A 24,316-nucleotide genomic window follows, 5' to 3' on the forward strand; every position below is an offset into this window, starting at 1 on the left:
AATGCTTACTGATCGCTTTCTACCTGTCAGGCTTTGTTTTAAGGTCTTTTTGTGTCATAGGTATTGGTGGGAAACTGAGGTGCAGAGTAATTAAGTCATTTGCCCAAGTTTATACAAGTAATAATTGTAGGAGCTAGAAATGGAATACAGCCTGACTCCAGACCTCTTTATTCTGTAACATTAAAAAATGTTGGGGCTTCCCTGGTGGCACAGTGGTTAAGAATCCGCCTGCCAATGCAAGGGACATGGGTTCGAGCCCTGGTCTGGGAAGATCCCACATGCCGTGGAGCAACTAAGCCCATGCGCCACAACTACTGAGCCTGAGCTCTAGAGCCCGCGAGCCACAACTACTGAAGCCTGTGCGCCTAGAGCCCATGCTCTGCAACAAGAGAAGCCACCACAATGAGAAGCCCGCGCACCGCAACAGAGACCCAACACAGCCAAAAATAAAATAAAATAAATAAAAAAATAAAATTAAAAAAATGTTATTGCCATGGACAATATATGAATGAATAGGTGTGGCTGGATTTAGCCAGTAGGTTGTAGTTTCTATTCTCACAATGATATCAGTCTGTGGCTTTCTTTTCTTATGTCTTTGTCATGATTATGTAAAAGGGATATATTGCCTCATGAAACTGATTGGAAAATATTTCCTCTTCCTCATTTTTCTGAAGAATATTGTTCATTAGATAATGTCTTCTTTAAAGTTTGAATAAGTTCAAAAGTGAATTATCTGGGACTAGAATGTTCTTTATGAGAAAGTTTTATAATTAGAAATTTAATTACTTTAATAAATAAAAAGATTAGCAAAAAAAAAGTTGGGGGGGTGGGTGGATGGAATTCCCTGGCGGTCCAGTGGTTAGAACTCTGCACTATCATTGCCGTGGCCGGGGTTCAATCCCTGGTCAGGGAACTAAGATACCACAAACTTTGCGGTGCAGCCCCCCAAAATTTAATTATATTATAACTGACCTATAATATTGTATAAGTTTAACATAATGATTTGATATATGTATATATTTCAAAATGATTAGATAACATCCATCACCCCACATAGTTACAGATTTTTTTCTCGTGATGAGAACTTTTGAGATCTACTCTCTTAGCAACTTTCAGATATACACAATACGGTTATTGTTAACTATAGTCCTGCTGTACATTACATCACCAGAACTTAATTATCTTATAACTGGAAGTTATACTTTTTGACCCCCTTCCGCCCTTCCCCCTCCCCCTCCCCCCAACCTGTTAGCTACTATTTGCGTTATCTCCATTGTACAGATGAAGAAACCGAGAAATAGAGGCTGGGTAACTCCTCCAAGGTCACACAGCTAGTAAGTGGCAGATGTGGACCTCAAACCATGTTTTTTAGGACTCCACCGCCCACACCCTTGCGTGTTGTGCAATATGGTCTCCGGAGTCCAAGGCTAGGGGATTAGGAGCTGCTCTGAGGGCTTTTGGCCCTCTGCTGTCCTTACAGCAGAGAAAAAGCACATCCAGGGCCCCGCCAAAGGCCCACTGTAGCAGAGCTGTTGCCTTGTGGATTAAAAGCTACAGTTTCTTGCTCCCTGAGGTCAGAGGGCCACAGAGAAGTGGGCTCTCCTTTTCTAAGTTAATCGGTGCACAGACTCGGCGGCAGGTTACAGAGGGGTTTTGCCGGGAGAGCTGTGGTGCCAGGGCTTGCTTGGGGTCCAGCAAGGGCTCTAGAAGTGCCAGAGCTGATTCCTCAATGGAGAATGGCCCGGAAGAAAACGATGAATTCCTGAAGGGGCAGTGTCTGAGAGAGCAGGACGGGAGTATGATGGCTTGTCTTTGGAAGATGGCCAGACAACATTTACGTTTCAGAGCAGACTGAAGTATTTCTCTTAGAACCTTTATCATCCCTTCTCCTAATTGTTGTTATAAGTGGAGTTGAGAGGCAAGTGTGTCGTCTGACTTTATTTACAAAGAGTCAGAATTCTAGGTACACTGAACTAATGGTGTCTGTCTCTCCAAGCTCTACCAATTTACGGAGAGCTTTGAAAATTAATTGGGGAAGACTGCTACTGAAATTTATTTTGGTAACCTGAGACCAAAAAAGACTTGGGAAGGATTTTATTGGTAAATATATACATGCATACATATATATATATATATATATGTATGTGTATATATATATACTCCTTACCTAGATTTAAGAATGGTTAACATTTGCCATATTTGTTTCATATTTTTTAATGAAAGTATAATATTTTCAAGCAAATAATAGATATGGTATTTTAACCCTAAATACTTGAATAGTTATCTCTAAAAATTAAAGACATTTTCCTACATAACGAAATTCCCATTTACAGACGTAACAAAATTAACAATGATTTTAAAAAAAATTTTTGAATATTTTCAAACCCAAAGAGGTACTGAAGAAGAGCGTATTCTTCCTTGGTTTGGATTCAGCAATTCTTAACGTTTCACCACGTCTCTCTGTGTGTATTCTTTTCTTCTTTCACGAAACTATTTGAAAGCAAGTTACAGGCAACATGCGATTTCACCGCTGCATACTTCAGCACGCAGCTCCTAAGAACATCCTTTTACACAAATACCATGATTACCTAAAAAACATACTTTTACACAAATACCATGATAACAAATACCATGATTACCTAAAAAAATTAGCCTTAGTTAAATAATGTAACTTAATATACAGGCCTTATTCTCCCAGTTGTAAAATATCTTTAGCAGCCGTGTGTGTGTGTGTGTGTGTGTGTGTGTGTGTGTATGTGTTCACATATTGCATTTAGTTTTATGCCCCTGTTTTGATTCAGAAATGTGCCCCTCTCTTACCATTTTGTTTCTTTTTCCAAACATTAACTTTAAAAAAAAAAACATTTTAGACCAATATTCCACATGCGTTTCTTATGATTAAATTAGGTCAAACATTTTGACAAAAATACAACATATGTCATTCTGTGAATTTCTTATTGCATGACATCAAGATACAAACAGTACTTTCTTAATATCACTTAATATCCAGTGCATATTCAGACTTTCCCAATTGTCTCAGATTTTTTTTAACATCGATTTGTCAAAGCATATATTGTGCATCATTTTTTTAAAATTTATTTAATTAATTTATTTTATTTTTGGCTGCGTTGGGTCTTTGTTGCTGTGCGTGGGCTTTCTCTAGTTGCAGCGAGCGGGGGCTACTCTTCGTTGCAGTACGTGGGCTTATTGCGGTGGCTTCTCTTATTGCAGAGCACGGGCTCTAGGCGCGCAGGGTTCAGTAGTTGTGGCATGTGGGCTCAGTAATTGTGGCGCACGGGCTTAGTTGCTCCACGGCATGTGGGATCTTCCCAGACCAGGGCTCAAACCCGTGTCCCCTGCATTGGCAGGCAGATTCTTATCTACTGTGCCACCAGGGAATCCCTGTGCATCATTTTTTAAAACAAAGTAGAAAAAGAGACCAGTCTTAATTCTGTTCCTTGTAAACACTTTAGGGTAATGCTTGTGTTTCTGCTAGATGGCAACTACATCCTTTTTCTTTTATAGAAATTACTTTTAATACTGAAATAATTAAAAAATTGAAATAACTTCTCTTAATTACTTTAAAAATGAACTATAATTTTTGTAGAAAAGTAGACAAATCTTAAGTATGTTGCTTGATGAATTTTCACAAATTGGACACACCCACCTAAGCAGCTTTCAAGAAACAGGACCTTCCCAGCTCCAATAAGTACCCCATCTACCCCTTCTAGACCCCCACATTCTCCAGGGTTTCCACTATGTCTGGTGTCATGGGATCATTTGCCTGCTCAAAATTACTTCTATTTCCCTAAAAAAGGGAGCACAAATTAGAGAAGCAATAAAAGATATGTATATTGTAGTTAGGAATTATGAAAACCCACCGTCAATCAAAGACATTTTAGATGATATACTGTATATATTTTCACACAAAATAATTCCCACAACAATGTGTTACATAATGGTTTCATTCAGTGGCTCCCCCTGCTTTCCCGAGAAAAGGGATTTAATCCAAAACGCTAAAGGTTAAGTTATCAATAGAACTCAAAGGGCATTTTGTTTCCATTTGTGTAAGTCGCTTAATGTTTTTTAAGCCCGCGCATATGTTAACAATGGAGGCCGTCAGTTACAGGGGAGCTTAGCAAGGCATTCCTGGAGTTCTCCTCAGGGGTGAGCATCCCGAAGCGAATTCAGGAAAAGAGCAACTCTTTTCACTGGAGGAAAGTATTTTAATTAGTAACTCTCAAAGGATAATAAACAGTCAAATAATTCTGAAATCACTTGGCTTTGGGACAAGTCATTACAATGAGCATGCAGTTAAAAAAAGAAAGAAAACAAGGCTGGGGGCATGTATAATCAATTAAATGCAAGTAATTACATTATGAGGTTTTCATGACAATTTTATGGTACATTAACAATGTGGAAAGGCATGCATCCTGCATTCTAGTAGGAAAGCCGATAGCACAGTGTATGTACGAGTATCTTGACCCAAGGTTCGTTTTCACGGACTTCTAGGCTGTTGGGCTCTGCAGCTGCTAACAGGTATCCTTCTAATGGGCTGAACTGGGTAGAGAGGTGTCCAGTGAAGCCTTCTTAGATGACCCACATCAATCAGGTCAGGTGGGTCCTATATTTGCATCTGGGTAGTATTGCTGTAGGTACCTGAGTGTGACTGATCTGTGTGCCTGGATTTTTTTCTGGGGGGCGGGGGGGAAGAATCTACCTTCTCTGGTGTGGTTTTCAATGTGGCATGCCCTAGTGACATTAGTTCTGAAGTGACTTGCTAAAGTTAGAAAGTGAGATTGAACAGCTGGGTTGATGGCCTAGTGCTGGGTTCCCACCAGTTGTTTCAAGGGGATGGAGAGGAGCCACCCAGAGTGCTTTGCAGCAGCTGTGACCCCAGCCAAGGGAAGCTGCATTTTGAAAGCACACTAAGAATAGACAGATACTTACAGGCTCCCGATGTTAAAGTAAGGAAGAAGGTTAAAAGCTTCTGGGTGCTACCATTGTAAAGCAATTATACTCCAATAAAGATGTTTAAAAAAAAAAAAAGCTTCTGGGTACAAACAGTTCAGTTCACTTTTTTAAACACACACACACACACACACACACACATGCTTATATATGCCTCTCTCTATCTCTCTCTCTCTAATCTACATGAACTCTGCTTTGAATAAACTCTGTCATTAGGATGCTTTGGAATCATGGCTTCATAGCATCACGCCCACATTTGCCCACCGACTCTGGATGGGAACTGCCTATAGTTTTTTAGTTCTGGTCAGTTGGTAGCCAACAAGAAAAATATTACTACAGCAATAAAAATATTGCTATAATATCTGAAGTATATTGTGTGTTCAGACTATGCTGCTGGATTTAATCTGAAGCTATGCTTGGCATAAGTACCACAAATGGTGTATTCTAATTCCTAAAATGTATTCTACAGCATATTAATAAAGTGAAAAAAAGATTACACCTAAAATAAATTAGAGAAATGTTAGGTAAGCTAATTTAAACACAGAGCCTTTTATAATAATGCATATATATTGTATAAATTTTAGGGGGGAAATATAACATTCAGTGTTTCCCAAACTAACTTCATAACAAAACCTTTTTGGGTGCAATCTTGGGGGATTATCTTCTAGGGCTAATATCCCATAGAACGTACTTGAGGGTACCCTGCCCATAACTGCCTCTCCTCACAACCAGTGTGACTGAGCCCCAAAGCTTTTGTCACCTGAGAAGTTGATTTTAGGTTGAAATGTCAGATGAGGTCCACCCACGCAGTGATGCTGTTGGCAGACTCAGAAGTGTCTTTCCCCCTAATTACCTCACAGTGACTTAGTATTAATTACCGCCCCGCCCCCCCCCATGCCCGCACCTTAGGGCACACTTTCATTTTCATCTTTTTGTCAAAATAGTTGTTATCAGGATTACGGCAATTTTCCAGACCAAAGCTCGATTGCCGGGCTTATCTTAACCTCTTTTTGTAGGAACATGTTGACAAAAATTTGTTCAAGGAAAATTTTGGAGCAAAATAAGAAAATACAGATAGTTTATCTAGATAGTCATGTAAAGTCGTGTTTCTGTCATTTTCCTCCTGATTTCATTTCCGTGCAATAATAGACGTTCCTTTTCTCACGTTAGACAACATATGATAACATGTGTACATATTCCTGCACTTTGTATTAAAATCATATTTATTATGTGTCTGACTATGCAAACTTGAACCTTTTCTCAAAAAGTCATTTAAAATGAACGCAAATCCTCATAGTTCTGGGCTGTTTCTTCTAATATTTTCATTTCAGAGCACATTACAAAAATGTACTTTGTGTAAATGTTAAAAATGTAAAAGATTATGAAGAGCTAAAAGGGAGTAGCTTAGGAAAATGAGAATTATCTCCAATATTTCTTTTTCTCCCCATAAAATGATTAAGTAGGAAAGATTCATCTACATGTTGAATTTCACTTAAGTAATTATAGTTATAGTCAATTATAAAAGCCAGTAACCTAAAGTATTATAGAATGAACACATTTATGGAACATCAACCCTATTTGAATATTTTCCCTAGTACTCGACATTAATGAAGACCAAAGACAAATCAGGCTGAAGCTGTTCTTGTCAGAGTTTCTGAAGGAACAAACTTTACGGGACGCGGGACCTTTAACAGCCCCAGCTCTGGTTTGGAGCCCTACTTAAGGCAGGCATGCTCGGTTGCTACCTTTGCGTCTCCAAATCCATCTTCAGAGTCCTTTTACCTCTTCCTTTTAAGTGATAGCAGGGAGTCTGGCTTTGTGTTTGGTTTACATTTCTGAAGTAGTACTTGTATTTCTTCCTCTCCTTCCTCCCTAGCACCAGCTACAGGATCACATGGAGCTAATTTGTTTTACTGTCACGGGAGTCCCTTTTCTTGACAGGATGGGCCTGATTAAAACCAGGCCAGTTAGGGCTTCCCTAGTGGCCCAGCGGTTGAGAGTCCGCCTGCTGATGCAGGGGACGCGGGTTCGTGCCCCGGTCCGGGAAGACCCCACGTGCCGCAGAGCGGCTGGGCCCGTGAGCCATGGCCGCTGAGCCTGCGCGTCCGGAGCCTGTGCTCCGCAACGGTAGAGGCCGCAACGGTGAGAGGCCCGCGTACCGCAAAAAAAGAGAAAAAGAAAAAAAAACAGGCCAGTTAAAAGGTCAACCTTGCAGGCAAGTATACACACTCCATGTCTCAAGGGCTTCAGGAGGGATGAGGAGGGATGGTGGTGTGTTACTGAAGCAAGATGGGGGCGGGGTGGGGTATCTATTTTGTGGGGTCCTTTCCTCCGAAGGACTGAGCTTGTAGGGGGCTGTTGTTCCAGGACTGAGTCAGGCTATCAGCAGCACCAGTCCATACCCTCTTTTCCTTCCTTCCTAAGGGTCCAGGTTATTTGCGTCAGCCTCTTTGGGTTCACAAGGCAGTAACATGTCATGGGAAAAAGCCCCAGATGCGACTCTGAGAGCAAGATTGTGCTCTCTGCTGGGTCACATAGAACCTCAGGAAATTTTTTAAGCCATTTAACTTTTCCCAACTCAGTTTCTGGATCTTAAAAATGGAAGTTAGTAAATCTGCTGTGTGAGGATCAAATTAAGATAATTTTTTTTTTTTTTTTTTGCGGTACGCGGGCCTCTCACTGCTGTGGCCTCTCCCGTTGCGGAGCACAGGCTCCGGACGCACGGGCCCAGCGGCCATGGCTCATGGGCCCAGCCGCTCCGCGGCATGTGGGATCTTCCCGGACCGGGGCATGAACCCGCGTCCCCTGCATCGGCAGGCAGGCTCTCAACCACTGCGCCACCAGGGAAGCCCAAATTAAGATAATTTTTGAAGCTATAAAATGCTATATACATGCCAACTGTTGCTCTCAGACATTATTATTGCCATCATTATTGTGAATATTATGATGTATGACTAATAATGAATCATTATTATCATGACTGTCATTATTAATAAATATTAGTACCACATCATTCATTCGTTTGTTCACTTATTCATTCATTTGACAAACATTTATTTATTGGGAGTTCCCTAGTGGTCTACTGGTTAGGATTCGGCGCTTTCACTGCTGTAGCCCAGGTTCAATCCCTGGCTGGGGAGCTGAGATCCCACAAGCCACGTAGCACGGCCAAATAACAACAACAACAAAAAGCATTTATTTATTAAGTGTCTGCTATATGCCCAAGGCGGTGCACTTTCAGGAGCCATGGTGGGTGGCACTTGGTGGTGGTTCAGTTGACCACTTTGCTGAATCAAACAAGAATGAACTGATAGTGATTTCATTTGTTTTAGAGGATGTCGCAGCATCCTCTAGATTTCATGTCCTCCCAGGGACCAGTAAAGAACACATTTTCCTGGCTGAGTTTTTTGAGCACTTGATACGTAAGGCTATATAAGATATGTGTAAGATTCATTTGATACAGACAGTGAGAAGCAAAATGATTTGTTAAAGAAAACTCATTAAATGCTTTCCTTCCTTCCTTCCTTCCTTTTCTTAGTCGTTTATTCCATGAGTAGTTTTTGATTATCTGCTGTGGGTCTTGCATACTCAATACAATATTGGAACTACTGAGAACTTGAAAGCTTATTTAAAGTCTCCTTCAATTTCAACACCCTTTAAAAAACAGTCTCATGGGAAGGAAAAATCTAAACGCATCCTGTAGAGAAAATATTCCATACCATTTCCTCTGACCATTATTCCGATCTTTATCCTGCTTCATTCTTTACACAGAGTTCCTCTACAAGTCAGTGGGAACTGCGTAGCAGGGCTGCAGGCAGGATGTGCCTCAGAGCGGGAGGAGAAAGAGCCCTGTGGTTGGTCATCAGACTAAATTTAAACCCTTATTTGGAGCGACTATATAATTAACGTGGGGTTAAAAAATGAAAAATACAGCTGCAAGGGTAGGTTTATTCCTTTAATAAGAAAAGAAAAAAGTCAGGAGGGATGAGAAGAAAACAAACACAGTGACATGAGGCATGCATTCTCTTTCATAAGAAGAATCAAAGATAGTTTCAACCTCATCTTTTGAGAGACAGTAAATGCCTCTCCCTTCTGGATTAGGCAGATGACAGGAGTAACAGCACCGCAGCTGGGCGTCTCCAAAGCTGACAGGTGCTGGATATAAGATGCCCCAGATTGTCCCGTGAAGTGTAGACAGTGCTCGGGATGACAGGCCCCGCTTGATCTGTCCGAGGACAGAGCTGCTCCGTCTGTTGACGCCTCGTTCAGCGTCCCCCCACCTTGCTCAAACAGCTGCCAGAGGCAGCCGTGAAATATTGCTTAATTATAGAATTTCCCTTGATCCTCTTTATCCCTTCCTTCTACTGCTCCCCCCACCCCCCGGCCCCCTTGTGCCTCTCCGTGGTTCACAGCACCTTTAGGCTAAGCACTCAGAGGGGTATTATGGTGGTGCCTTTTCCAGCTCAAAGTTGAGGGACTCACAGATGTTCAATCCTACACTCTAGCTGTGGAATTATTCTCGGAGGCTGTAATTAGCAGTTTTAGGTTCAAAAGTGGAATGCAACATGATTTTTTAAGCAGGAAGTGAGTTTACTTGGAGTGGGGGAGGATAGCTTTTCTCATTCTTTCTCTCCTTTTTTCTGATTGAGAAATAATGCTTATTGTACAAAATGGAGGAAGTATCAACAAATCTAAAGATATGAATGAAACCTACTTTCCCCTTATTCATATGTATGTATATTAACCAAAATAGGATCATGTTCACTTAGCAATATATTGTGAACATCTTTCCAGTTTAACAAATATAGATCTGTGTCATTTATAATGTCTGTTCAGTCTTCCATGGTCTAGCTGAACCATAATTTATTTAACCATTTGACACATTTAAGATATAAACAAAACTGCAATGGACATCCCTGCACATACATTTTGCATACTTGTTGTATTGGTTTGGAATTATGTTTATGATTAACAGGGATGTGAAATGAGATTATTTATTTATCTCTAATGTTAAGGTAAGGCGATCAAGGGCTGATGTGATGGCTGCACAGGTACTTGTCTTTTTCTACTTTGTTTTTCTTAATGAGTGGCTTTCATTCCTCATGATTTAAGAGGGCTGCTGTAGCTCTGGCCATCACGTCCACATTCCAAGCTGGAAGAAAGAAGGGTGAAAAGCAGAAAAGCTTGTGTATCCCTTCCATTTAAAGAACTTCCCCAGAATTTCACACAGCACTCTGTTTAGTGTCTAGAACTTAGTCTCTTGGCCACACCTAGCACCCAGAAGAGAGGGAGAGCAGATATTCAGAAGCAGCTGGCCATCTCTGCCATATCTCTCTAACTGTGTCCTTGGTATAAGCTTCGTGGAAGTGGAGTTTCTGGTTCAAAGCTTTTTAAACGTTTTGTAATGTGCTGACAAACTACTCTCCAGAAAGGGGTTACCGAGTTAAACTCAGTAATATGCAAGAGTGACCCTCAGTGAGGCTGTGGGTTCTTGGATGAGCATTTTTAAAGCTATTTTCCTGAAGCTGTGTTCTTTCTTTTGTTTAAATCACACATTCTTCAGAGGGTTGATGTGGCGGGTGTTGATATATTTACAGTTTTTTCTTCAAAATTGATGTCTGTACAAGTAGAGCATTCCTTCCAGATATTAGAAGGACATTTGGCTGAGAATTCAAACGCTGTTCACACATGTTTCCTCCACTTCTAAGAAAACTTATTTGGAGATTGAATTAATAAACGAACCCAAGTAAGGTGGCTCCCTCCCAGTCTGAAAAATTTCCCTGCCAGTTAAGTAAAAAGGCACAGTGAAGAAGCTATTCAGCCCACGTCTGTTCAGATATATAGATGTTTGATTTCTGTCACACTGTGGCATGGCCATCAGTAGCTCCAAAAATAAAGGAATCTTCTGCTTGGGGTTTCCTCCTCTTGGGTGGGGTCTGTTTTCTCCTTCTGTGAAAGGATATTAAGGGTCATCATTATTGCCAAATTTTTATTGCTTTTGTTTAGATATTAACAAACTTGGTGTCACTCTGTTTCTTAATTTGGTTATTCAGGTATCTTAGCCTTTTTTCCCCCATCTTTCTTTGAAAAAAATATGATAGTTGGTGAATCAGTAGGTGACAGTACCTTGTATATTCTTACAAGTTTCCTGTAAGTTTAAAGTCTTATCAAAATAAAAATTACATACACAGAAATAGATGTTTTTTAATATGAGAATTAATACCAGCCACTTTAGTGAAGAACAGTGGGGTTTAGATGGGGAAATAAGTCATAAAAAATGGAAACAGATCCATATTTCTGTTCTTTGTTAAATACAAAAGATTAAAGCTGTAGTATATTTTTGATTAACATTAACATTAACTCTCTTTGAAGTTTGCATTAACATGCTTTGTATAAAACTATAGTACTTTTTAGGCTAAATTTGTTTTTCCATTTTGTTGAGTCCCAGAAACTTCAAGTCTTCTTGCGTTTCTGTACCTAATCTGTACCCCTACCTTTTGGGGTGCGCTATGGGGGTGAACTCTTGTCACCCTGTAAGTGATTGAAAAAACTAAATTAGTGTAAAACTTCTTGAACATTTCTGTTAGGAAGGATGGAAAGCCATTAGATACTCTTTTTCTAGTATTCAGTCTTTTGCTTTTCACTTGAAGCTGAAATCCTTTCTACTTTATACATGAGGCTGAAAATCTTGTGCTGACATGGGATGCTCATCACTGCTAAAAGTGCCCAATGAGGGCACTAGAGGAATCTCAGCTTTGGCCTTTTCTTACACGGGATCTGAGAGTTGTTATTATTAGAATGCAGGGTGGGAGGAGGGGTGGTGGTGAAGGAGCCACTGAGGCTGGTGGTTTGCTAGTTCTTTTGTGTTTTGAGAATGTTTTTGTCTCTAGATCAATTATTAACTAGCTACTCTATGTGAAATCAAATAAATCTGTAGGTTTTTCAGTGAATGGATGTCCACTCTTATTTTCCCCCATTTTCTTGGGTTCATTGTACCCTAGGGTGTTTGCAGATTTTTTTTGCATTTGAATTCCTCAGATCTTTGTAAAAAGTTGGGATACATTTTCATGAGAGAAAGAAGAAGAATTAATATTTATAGAGTGTCATGTGTGTCTGGCACTCACAAGTGGGTGTTTCACTTTTGTTATTGGATGAAATATTCAAAACAACCTCATGAAAGGATGTTCTTATGCCTGTTTTACAGTGGAGGAAACTGAGGCTTGGAGATGCTAAGTAAAGTTTCAGTGGTCTCTTAACTGGTTAATTGCAGAGGCAAAGTTCAAAGCTACTGCAGTACTGCCTCATTTGGGTGATGCTTTCAACCAGACATGCCAAGAAATACATGTAAAGAGACATTATGGGCTGAGTTTACAGGAAACATGAGCAGTGTTGCCCGGTGATTATCTGCAAGGCCTCCAATGTCCCTCTCCCCTCCCTGCCTGGGAAGCCTAACTCAACTCCCCTTCTTTTGTCTTCCATCCTCCAAATCGTTTCTTGCGAAATGAGATGCGGGCTGTGAAAAGCACCTCCAGCCTTTCTCCAGACTGGGGTTGGGGTTCATGCCAGTCTTTTCTCTAGTTCCACGTGTCTTGTCTTTCAAACATGTGCAGAAAGTGACTGACACCCAGAGCACAGGGTGGCTCATCCCTTTCCCAGAATTAAAAAAAAAAAAACCAACAAAAAGGGATTGACTCTCCCCACATGAATAGAGGAGAAACTAGACTAACCCAAAAGAATTTTTGGTTTTTAGGAGGTTTTGCCCTGTTTCTTTGGGCAAGTGACATTTAGTTCATTTGGCCCCATTAGAAGAAGCTGTGTGTCAATGTCCCATTTAAGAACAACTGGAAAAACAACACGTTGAAACACGTGTTGGGCACAGAAAGCCTGGAAAAACAACTTTCAAAGTATTTGAGCACTTAAAGTAGCTCGGTGGTTTAAAAAAAATGCTTTAAAATACTGATCGCGAGATTAAAGCTGCTTCCCAGATGTCAGATGCAGCTGATATGGGGAGCGTATCTAACATGCAGCTATCAAGACAGAATGTCAGGCTCTGGACCATTTATAGTAACAATAATAATAGGGGCTGTGCTCTGTTAACCTCCACACCACCCTTTATTTCGTTGCCACTAGCCACCTGATTGACAGCTCCTAGGGCCCACGCTAGATCATCTTCTGTTCCGTCCATCCCAGAGGAAAGGACACTGCAGGCATTCAGGACCATATGCCTACTTAAGTGGCATGAATTCAACTCTCCATACCTACCAAATCCCAACATAGGTATCTGGGGACAGCATCACTTCATCTGGAGCTGGGCTGTAGAAACAGTACCATGTCCTAACTCTGGAAGGATCCATCTGTGTTGGGCTTATTGAAAGACCTTATAATATACACAAAGCTTAGCAGACTGTACATTATGGGCCATTTAAAGGATATTCAGGGGTAATTTTCACCACACTCCGCATTTGCCAAAACTGATTTTGGAACTGAATCCTCATGGAAGATGCAGTGCCACTGTAAATGCATCTTGTTGAACGAACTGAATGAACGGATGAGTGCCTTTCACTTCCTTTGATAATTCTAGAATTCTCTATTCACTAGGAACCTCATCTTTTCTTCACTTCTCCTCATTCCCATCCCGTATTTTTGTTTGTGAAAAAGGAAAAAGTGGGAAAAGAGGTACCAAGTACATATTTTATACTTGATGCCTGGAAATAATAAAATAATAAAGAGTGGCTTACATTGTTGTTTGGTTTCAACACAAGAAACAACGTGATTTATAAATCTTTTAATATCATTATTGATCCTGATACGAAAAGCGAAAAAATAGGCTAAGTGTTGATAATACAATTGCAATACAGCCAAAGTTCTTTAATCGGGTGCTTGGCCAAAGGCAAACAAGCGAACAGAAACGCAGTCCTTTTTCTTTTTGCTTTTTTTGGGAATAGGAAAAATGAGGTGAAGCAAGAGCTGGCCCAGTTTGCAGAGACCAAGTCAGCTTTGCCCCGGTCGGGTGGCGTTGGAGACCTCCGCGGGGATGACGGGGTGCCTCACACAATAGCTCAACCTGCGAGGCGAGGTCAGTGAGTCACACCTTGGGGCTGTGTCCATGAGTCACCCGCTTCCCAAAGAGGCTTTCTCCAAAAGTGGTGTATTCATAGTGTCCCCTACTTTCCCGCCCCAGGGACAAAACGCTGGTAAATAAACCCCTGCAAGAAGGAACTACGTATATTACAGCCTCACGTGGGCTCACTCTGCACTTCGGGGCTGACAGCAGCTCTGCCTGACTCAGCTTCTGCCCAGGCCGAGCAGGTTCAGGAATGAATTTGCAGAAAAGCTGGTGATCCTCTGTGGATAGGATTCACGTAGATAGATGCCCACAGCTGGCCGCGGCGGAAGTGCCCGCCGACCTTTCACGCTGCTGCGGCTCCTACTGCTGCTAATTTAAACACGTAGAGACTTCTTGGCACTGCTGGGATGGAAGTCGAGGATTAGAGCCTGGTAGTTAAAAATACAATCCCCGCCATTCATTCGGAATTCCAGAGAACTCTGACATTTTTTGAATTGGCAAGTGAATGGTAGAGACCAGAAGCGTGCACCAAAATAATGCTTCTGGTCTGGTATCATCTTTTATTAGAGGATCCTAAAAAATTCCCTACTTATATATGAGTTATTAGTCCTGTGTCACAGACTGCAGCTATGTCTGATGAGCTGCCGAAGTGAAAATCTGACCGGAACCTTTTAACTATAAATTACTCGTGGTTTCAAAGGATGAACTTTCTCAGCCAACACACTTTTGTTGTGTGAACAGTCACCTTTATTGTACGACATGAGAGAGTCAGTTTTTATAGCTTTCGGACTTAATCTGTGAATGATATGAATGTTTTGCTAATGGATGTGTCCGCTAGGTACATTTGCAGCCTGACTTTTTACCTCTTTGTATCTTCTCTTCTTAGGAATCGGGCTAGCAAGAGGTGGTGATGTTTAAGATTTGGGCAGAACAGAGTAAGAATTGCAACCAATTGTAGTGCTGTGAAAGCTGCTTTGGGACAAAGAATCATCAATTGGGGTGACAATAGGAAGGATGGCAACTTGGGAGGGAGACTGGTGGCTTTAGAAAGAAAATAAAACATTAGCTACGGATCTGTTCAGTCAGGTGGAGAGCCAGCACTTTATTTCCAATTGTCAGTATATACAGAAGACAAATTCCCGTGAACCAGCTGGGCTGATAGGGTTAAACAGAGGGGAACAATTTACTGATGGCTACTAATCAGATCGGGATGCCAGTTTAAACGTGGGCTTTGAGCTACCACTGCCGTGGGGCTCGCACTGTGATCAGCTCCCACTTCTCTCTGGGTTTGGTGACAGCAGAGGAACTAAGAAAGAGTGTGCCTCTGGGCCTGGGAGAATTAGTAAGTGTGTATTCCAGCTGTCTTTGTTCTTGTGGTTAAGACCCACCTCTGGTGTCAGTCGGAAGAGCTAAGTATCACTGGCAAAAACCAAAGTGCAACAAAAGGCGCCACTCAGAGGAATGCAAGGTATGAGTAAGATGTGATGTGTCATTTCCTAGGTCTTGAAATTTAAATCAGAACACACTGCCTACATGTTTAATGTGATTGAAACACAGGCAGCATTTATCCCTGAAATACAATATAAAAGTAAACCAGCTTTTAGTGTTTGTATTTTAATTCTAATTGCGGAAGATTTTCAAAACTTTAATGTGAGTCTTGGGCAACTCTTCTTGCCATCTGGTATAGGCTTAAACATTGGCATAATATTTGTTGTCTGCTGACAGTGGTTCCAGTTTACTTGGCAAGCCCTGTCTGGGAAATTATCAACCTCATGCAAATCTGTGTCAGTTTTCATTTTTAACACTGATGAGTTTAATTGAACTGGTTCACAACGAGCAAGCTGCAAAGCTATTTCAGTTAGCAGTTTTTAAGCACATGATCTTCAGTGTATATATACTTTTGTTAGAACATTAAGAGGGTGGTGAATTGGCCTGGTAAGTCAAAAAAAATTTTAATGTCTGATTTTTAAAAGTAAGATGATTTACTTTTGCCCTTGATTGGTCTTGTGAATATTATGGGGGGTTGCAGGAGTATTGTTTTTCAAGTGCCTGCAATGTGCAGGACACCTTGCTCCACCCCTAGGGTCCTATCTATCATCGAAAGAGCTTATGTTCCATTGGAAGAGAAATATTAACACCCCCCAAACAAGAAAGAATGAGGGGAGAGGTTAAAGAGAAACAGGGATTGGCCAGGGGATGAAGCCAAGCAGCGCTGAGTGTGAACTGAGTTTTGAGCCAGTCAGCCTTGGTTTTATGACCCCAGGTCGCCTTTAAATTCCCATCTCTTTGGTGTGGTTCTCTTTAACCACCTAGCTGGGCCTGGGTGGTAGAAAAGAAGACGCTGCTTCTAAGTCCTGCCCTAATAGCTCTGTTGAATGTAGGGAGCCCTAAGTAATTTCTGACACTAACTAATGTGAAACTCTAATATATTAGGAGAGGCGAAGGAGGAAAAAGGCCAAACACTTATATTTGGAAATGAAATCTTTGCCCATAGAAATGAGCAAGCAGCTTATTATGTTGCTACGAACTCTAAATTCTTTCAAAATTAAGCACTTATAATCATTCCTATTTTTATATCTCTGTATGCTTCCAGCAATACAAAATGGATTGCATAGGCCTTCTCTATTTCAGAAAGTCTTTGTTGTGTGGCTTCCTTCCATAAAGTTAGTGTAATAGGTCATGAACTGGAGGGTAAATTCGTCCAAAAACACCAGGCCTTTTCCTGGGCTATAAGAAGTCGGTGGATTCTATTTTTACAGATAAGATTTTATCTTTGCCTTTCATGGTTCTGCTGCCAGTCAGGATTTTATATTTACAAAATGCTTTTCATTTTTATGCCTACCAAGTGCACGTGCACAATAGATACACAATCCACACTTGTTGAATAAACTTGAACCAAAGGTTGCCAGCCTTGGGCTGGAGGCTGGAGCTGTCTTCTGGGGATTTATTTGCTGAGGAAGTGAGCAGGGGAAGCCCAGTGAACTGGGCATGACATTGGCAGGTGACTTTGGCGGTTACAGGTTTCCCAGAGCAGACCTTTTTCACCCTTGCAAGGAGGAACCGGAGCATTTGTTGGCTTTTTTACCCGTCTCACGGATATGGGTGCTGAGACTAGGATGGGTTAAATGGCTTGTCCACGTAGGTCACACAGGGTCAGAGCTACATGAAAACTCAGGTGTGTGTGACTCCAAGCCTGTGGTCTTTCCAGAGGCCATAGTGCCTCATGTTGTCTCCCAGTAGGCTGTCAATGGCCAGGGGAGACTAAGGATCCAGGGGTGACTTGGATCCCAGCTGTCCTTGGGATGAGTCTGGAGGTGGGTTAAAGAAGGGATTGTCAGATAGGGAGGGTGGGGAAGGGATGGAGGGCAAGAGGAAAACCTGAGAGACTGGAGGAGAAGCCTGGAGGCCATTGCCCTCATCAAGGTGAAAGGTCATGCAGGGGGCTGGAAGGGAGGAAATAAGGAGCTAAATTAACAATCCCCTGGAGGCCGATGGGAGGGGCCAGGCCGATAGGAGAGGGTGGTAATGCTGCCCCTCCCCACTGATTTCCATGACAATCTAACCCCCAACATAGAATTTTCCTAATACATAAAATGACTTTCTCAACTTGTGTCTTTATTGAAGAACACATTAATTCTAGAAGGAAAAATTATTTAACACAGCACAGCTTTCCATAAGCTACCATTTCCAGCCAAATATCTTCTCAGAGAAATGCTGACCTTTGTTGCCCCTGGGCAAAATGCAGGTCCTCAGAGCTGAGGCTCTTTGCCGACCTGGACATCACAGACCCTGATGTGGTTGGAGGTTTGTCCTTTATGAGACTGTGAAGAAAGGCAGCATGGGAAGTAGTGGTCAAAGGGGCCCCCAAAGGAAGAGGGGGCCTGATTATCTTTCTTTCAGGTGCCATTTCCACTGCACACCACCCCAGGCCTCCATGTGAAACCCTTGAAGATATATATATATATATTTTTTTTTTTTTTGCGCGGTACGCGGGCCTCTCACTGTTGTGGCCTCTCCCGTTGTGGAGCACAGGCTTCAGACGTGCAGGCTGAGCGGCCATGGCTCACGGGCCCAGCCGCTCCACGGCATGTGGGATCCTCCCAGACTGGGGCACGAACCCATGTCACCTGCATCGGCAGGCGGACCCTCAACCACTGCGCCACCAGGGAAGCCCTATCGATTTTTTTTTTCTTTTTTCCCTTAGACATTTTCTTGAAGTGGACTCTTTAAGGGAGTGACATCAGGGAGAGGTGGGAGTAGTAGGGAAGTGGGGATTAATCTAGCTAAACTGTGGGTCCTGGCAAACAGTAAGGCTGCACTGAGAAATACAGGAAAGGAAGTGACTCAGTAGCTCAGAGAAGGAGCAGAGATGAGACAGCAGTATGGAATAGCGGGTGGTTCTACGTTTGGGAATGGGGTGAGGGGAGCTAAGTGATTTGAACAATAAGAGAATTTAGTTTTCAAATCAAACCATGAGCAGTGGATTAAGTTCTTGTGAGCAGTGCCCTTGCTGTTGGCATTCAGACCAGGAGCCGCCCTGGACATCACATAAACTGAGGTTTAGAGCAAAGCTGCCGTGGGGTCGATGGATGTGCAGAGGCTGGGAGTTGGAGTGCTTTTCTTCTCAGAGTTGTTTCAGAGCAATGAGAACTGCTCACGTATGAAAGGCTCCCTCTTGTACTCAAGTCTTTGGGGAATACAGTGAGTGACACTTTTAATTAACAAATCCGCTGGGAACAAAACTCCTTTAAAAGCGTTGGCTGGGTGTGGAGTTTGAAGGGTGGGCTGCGGAGACTCCCACGGTCCTGGGGGAGTTCTGGGGCTTGAAGCCGCAGCTGAGTTGTGCATCTTTGGGGTCGGATCTATCGGAATGAGGGCCAGAGTGTTCCCCCAGGAAGCCCTCACCTCTGTCCCAGGGGATGGAGGCTGGCCAGCCGTGGTGGCAGTCCTCAGGCAAGCTGGGCTCCTCTACCACTTTGGGTGCGGGCCTTTCTGCTCTCCCCAGATTTGGGAATCCCAGCCCACTTGTTCAGAATGGGAGGGGAGGGTGGGGGACTGGCATTTGGGAATGCATCATTCGGGTTCCTGTATAGTTCCGACCACTGACAGATAGCTGAGTGTCTGTACACAGCAGCGTCCTTAAATGTCTTCCACTGTACGGTGTATGTCACTGCGTCTCACCGGGGCTGCGCGCATGCTGCTTCTACCACAGTGTCCATATCCATGGTACCAGAGGTGCTAAGAAAGGCTCACGAAAGGGAGAAGGATACTTCCCCTCCTGGTACCACAGTGGAAAGTATTTCTGTAGGACGTGCCTACCTTGGGAAAACATGTTTTAGTAGTAAGAGTCCTGAAGGAATAGTTAGTCAAAGGGTTTCTTAACTCATTACTTTGCTAAAGGGAGCTTAATTTTGAAATCCTCATCAATTGTTTCCTCACTTGGAAGGCCTGTGACAGACCCCCTGAGGCTGGCTATGAGTCTTCACAGGACCAAAAGTTGACAAAGGATTTTATGCAAGCTTTGAACAGAATTACAATTATTAAGCTTGAAGGTGTAACTAAGACCGTTGTTTCTTCCTTTAGGCTTAGGTAATTGACTTTCATCTCTGTAGTTCAGCCCCCTACCCACCCCCCGCCCCATTTGTGTTTTTCTTAACAAAATCGTCTTGGTTTTTAATTTTTATTCCTCCCAGTTTATTTTTGATTATTTTTTAAAGCCCACCGATGGCTCCTATAGTATGAAACTCAACAGTTAACAGTTTTGCCTCCTTTATGGAAGCTGACTTTTTTTTTTTTAATCATACTCATTTTAAAGGCCTTCTTGGGAAAACATCCAAGTTTTCACTCAAGGCAATGAATGAGCTCCCCATGGCAATGACTTCCAGTCTGGGATGAAGAAATCTGAAGAAGAATTTTAGCCGTGGCAGTATTCAGATGTGAGGAAACAGAAGCAAACTAAAAGATAAATACAACTCCAGTGTAGGAGATAGCACTGATTTAGGATTTAGCCTAATGATACTAATAGTGGTTTCCTAAGCTGAGGATTCAAAGGAAGCCATTGTTATTCAAAAGCAAGGTGTGTTTGAAAGGAGCAAGCTCTCTCCTTTTCACGTGGATCCAGAAAGGTCTATAGTGTGTGGGGTTGACATTGCCCTTTGGTTTGGGAGAGACAACCTAGTTACAAGGCTTGGAACAAAGGGCTGACGTTCAGCTTCTGCTATCAAAGTTCGTTGTCCTTGATAAATACAGAAAGATCTCTGATACAGTTCATAAAACAAGAATTGTGGCACCAAATGAATATGCTTATCTTTAAAAGAAAAATGTAATGAACTCTCAAAAAAGAGTTTATGGAGTGGCACAGGGTCTTTAAGGCACCAGAAGTGACTTAAGATGTGGTCTGGAGGGAGGCAGGCAAAGCTAGATGTCCCACCCATCTTTTTTTTTTTTTTTTTTTCTTTTTGGTTACACCGCGAGGCATGTGGGATCTTAGTTCCCCGACCAGGGATCGAACCCATGCCCCCTGCGGTGGAAGCGCAGAGTCGTAACCACTGGACCACCAGGGAAGTCCCCCATCCATCTTTCTACAGACACATCAGAAACTCTGGGTAGAAGCTGATGTCATGCTCGTTTCTCTGAGATTAAGTTGTAATAACACACCCTGGAAGTTGTATATGACCAAAAGTCCAATCGCGTCTCCTCCCTCAGAAACCTTTATGCCTCCGCATCTGGGTTTCTCCATAATCTGGCCTTATTTCCTGCTGCCCTGTCCTCCAGCTACACAGTTGGTATCTTGCATGGTAGAACATAAACTTCTTGAGGGTTTATGTATTACCTATGTGGACCTCACAGTGTCTTACCCTTTGTAAGAGCTCGGCAATGTGATGTTTATGAGTTTGGTTTCAAGGGCCCTGTCTTTGGCTGAGGACAGGTGGAGGCATCCTCATTATGTCAATTATATGAGCTGGGAGAGTGTGGGAGGGCAGACGGGCAGGAGCGCAAGGTCCGGCTTTGGGAGAGGAGTTTGCACTGTGGTATCGCAGTGCTTGAATGGCAGTGAGCACAGGGCATTGGAGAACATAGGCTCCTTGGACCGTGGGGAGGAACGCTGGGGCTTGTCCATCCCTGGTAAGGCAGAAAATCCTTAAGAGGGTGTTTGCACCTAGGGGCAGCTGGTCAGCTAAGTCATGGACTTATGTTCAGAGAGTCCCCTGCAAAATCCCCAACGTGGCCCAACTTGGATGGAGGGTAAGTGGGCAAGCCTGACCTTGGCTGAAAACAAACAATGTGTCAACCTCGTATAAGCAGGTCCTAGGGCAAGAAGAGCCAGCATCGTTTAACTGTTGTGTTGTTACTGGTGATGATGACATTGATAACGCTAACAATGAAAAAGATAATTGTTTTCCTTCTTTTAGTCACATAGAAAAAATCACCACATGGCAAGACCCTAGGAAGGCGATGAATCAGCCCCTGAATCATATGAACCTCCACCCAGCTGCCACTTCCACACCAGCGCCCCAGAGGTCCATGGCCGTGTCTCAGCCGAATCTCGGTAAGCTTTGACCGGAGCTGGATAAACAAGCATTCGACCGAGGGCCTCGAGAGCTCAGAAGCAGCTCTGGTTGCCTCAGTGCCTACTCACACGCCCAGATAGTATCTTCTCCTCCCTCTTGGCTGCATTACCCTTTCACTGCCCTTGCCTTCTTTTCTTGGCCTCTTGGCTACACAGTTCATGACACTGCTACCAGGGTTTACACTACAGCTCCAGCATCCCCTCCAGTTGTATTTAGTGAAGTTCTTTGAAAACTCACTTAGGCGTCCTGTCTTCATCCAGACCAAGGCAAGAAGGGCCCCTTTCTGTGAATTTGGTCCCTGAAGACTGCCAGAGTGTACAGTTCTGGCCTCAAATCTCTTTGCTCAGCCCCGCCCCCCAACAATGTGTGATTAACACCAGACTAGGTGTTTTCTTGCCTTATCTCATTCAATCCTCACAAAAACCCTACAAGAAGTGACAGTATTCCCATTTTATAGATGCAGAAACTTTCCCAAGTCCGAGCTTGTGGGCTAGTAGAGCCAGAGTTGGAACTGAGGTTGGGGAATGCATTCAACCCTTACATAATCTGCGGGTGGCTTCTCCCCACACCTGCCCTAGGATAGGACGGCTCACATTTCACTTCATTTTGAATAAGTGTGATTTTAAACTTGAGATTCGTTTCTGCTAATTGCCTTTACTTCAGAAGAAATACAATTCTGCCCACTGGAGAGAATCAGATGTGAATGAATTCACTCCTGCAGCAGAACCAGTCAGCTTTTGTTAGTCATCCTCTCCCACCCCCAAAGGCTAAAAATAAGAGGGCCAATTTTTAAAAAGATGGTGCTGTTTTCAGGTAATGTTTCCATTTAAGATCAGATATCCAGATACTGCTTTATACACAGAACAGAATTTTAGAGAATGAAAAGAATCTCCTGTTGGATTTTCAGGAATGAACAGGATAAAAATGGAAGCAGTTTCCTGGACACCCTTCCTTTATAACTGTGGCTTAGCCATGGTGAGTATGGACTCGAGGAGACCTGAGTCAGTATATTCAAGTAAATATATTGTCCCTTCTTCCAGGAAGTCTGGATCTACCATTTTAAAGCTTGCAGATGTAAAATATATACAAAAAGCAAACGACTCAGAACAACCTCTGTTGTGTTTCGTATCTAAAGGGTAGATCAAGGAAAATGGTGCCACTGCTTCTACGAGCAGTGAGTCACTTGTCCCCAGTACATAAGAGGTCAAGTAGAAAGCAGATGCGAGTGTAGCAAGGAAACCACAAATCAGGTAGCATTAGACTAGTTTCTTTAGCCATTTAATTTTTATTAATTTATTTAATTTTTAGGTAGCATTAGACTAGGGTTTCTTTAGCCATTTAATTTTTATTAAAAGTTCTAAAAGCTGATTATTAAATTATTAATGTTAACTTTATAATCTATTATAATTGGAAAGGATCTTTCATGGACCTGGTTAAAAAAATTCAAACACGTTTTTCAAAGGGGTGTTCAAAAAGTAAGTCTTCCTCTGATACCCATGCCTCAGTCCCTTGTATGTTGCCTGGAGTCAATCAGTGTTTCCAGTTATGTGTATGTTTCTTCACATAAATTGCTAGCACGTTATACCCACTGTTCTGCACCTTGCCTTTTTTTGTTTTTTGCTCATAATATATTTATTTATTTATTAACATCTTTATTGGAGTATAATTGCTTTACAATGTTGTGTTAGTTTCTGCTGTATAACAAAGTGAATCAGTTATATGTATACATATATCCCCATATGCCCTCCCTCTTGTGTCTCCCTCCCATCCTGCACCTTGCTTTTCTTCTACTTCTATATCCGTATACGCAAAGCAGCCTCATTTTTTTTTTTAAATTGCCGAGTAGTCCAACATGTTGATATGCTATAATTATTTAACTAGCCTCCATCTGATGGGTATTTGGGTTTAGTGTGTTGTTAGTGCACCCAGTATTGGAGTGAAGATCCTTGTTTGTGCTGTTTCATGTACTTTCCTTAATTTTACAAAATTGCACAACGATTAGGAAGTGGACTAAATTAGAAGGACTTTGAATGCTAAAAGCTTAATACTGAAGGCACATGTGAGTCTACCCTCCCCCCATCCCCCCACGCACTAAAAGCCCAATTGCTGGTAAAGTTTATCTAAAGAAATTGTAATCTGAATGTCTGAAACAAGTTTACCTGTGGCTGAATAAAATACCTTTTTCCAGATTTCTAATAAATCGGGGCAGTAAATTTCTCAAGACACACATTTTGGGGTTTTTCCAATAATATTTGAATATTTGCCCATTACAAAATGCGTTGCTAGCCTCTCGAGAATCACAGATGTGTCCCAAGTTTGGAAATATAACGGGGAATGCAAAGTAAGCTCCAAAGACTGGGGGTAATTTAGAGAGTCACAATATGGTCCTAATAATAAATGATTTACTCAGAGTATTTTATTTAAAGCTATAGCTCTGCCTGTAGTTTATACTCTTTATTATCAACCTTTAAAAATAGAAAGAGCAGATCTTTCTACTTTTTTTTTTTTGAGGTTTAGTATGTGGTATTTTATTTTCATTATTTTAGAAATAATAGGTGTACATCTGTGTTGACATATATTATACCTACGTCATACATTAGCATATATATGTAAACATATAAAGTCAATATTTGGAATATGATTCAAAACTTCTATGTCGGTTTTACATCAACTGCATTTTTTTTTCTTTTTACCTTTTAACCAGAGA

At 42.0% G+C, this 24,316-nt stretch overlaps 1 protein-coding gene across 2 annotated transcripts in view; it reads left to right on the top strand.

The window, feature by feature from the left end:
- The window catches only part of WWTR1 (WW domain containing transcription regulator 1), a 132,198-nt gene that overhangs the window by 57,643 nt on the left and 50,239 nt on the right, over nucleotides 1–24,316 (top strand). For both annotated transcript variants that reach the window (XM_060149643.1, XM_060149644.1), the window contains exon 3: nucleotides 21,451–21,587. In XM_060149643.1, the coding sequence (XP_060005626.1) occupies nucleotides 21,451–21,587 (137 nt within the window). The remainder of the gene's footprint in view (nucleotides 1–21,450; nucleotides 21,588–24,316) is intronic.

Source organism: Lagenorhynchus albirostris, chromosome 5 (genome assembly GCF_949774975.1).
Source record: "Lagenorhynchus albirostris chromosome 5, mLagAlb1.1, whole genome shotgun sequence".
Taxonomy (NCBI): Eukaryota; Metazoa; Chordata; class Mammalia; order Artiodactyla; family Delphinidae; genus Lagenorhynchus; species Lagenorhynchus albirostris.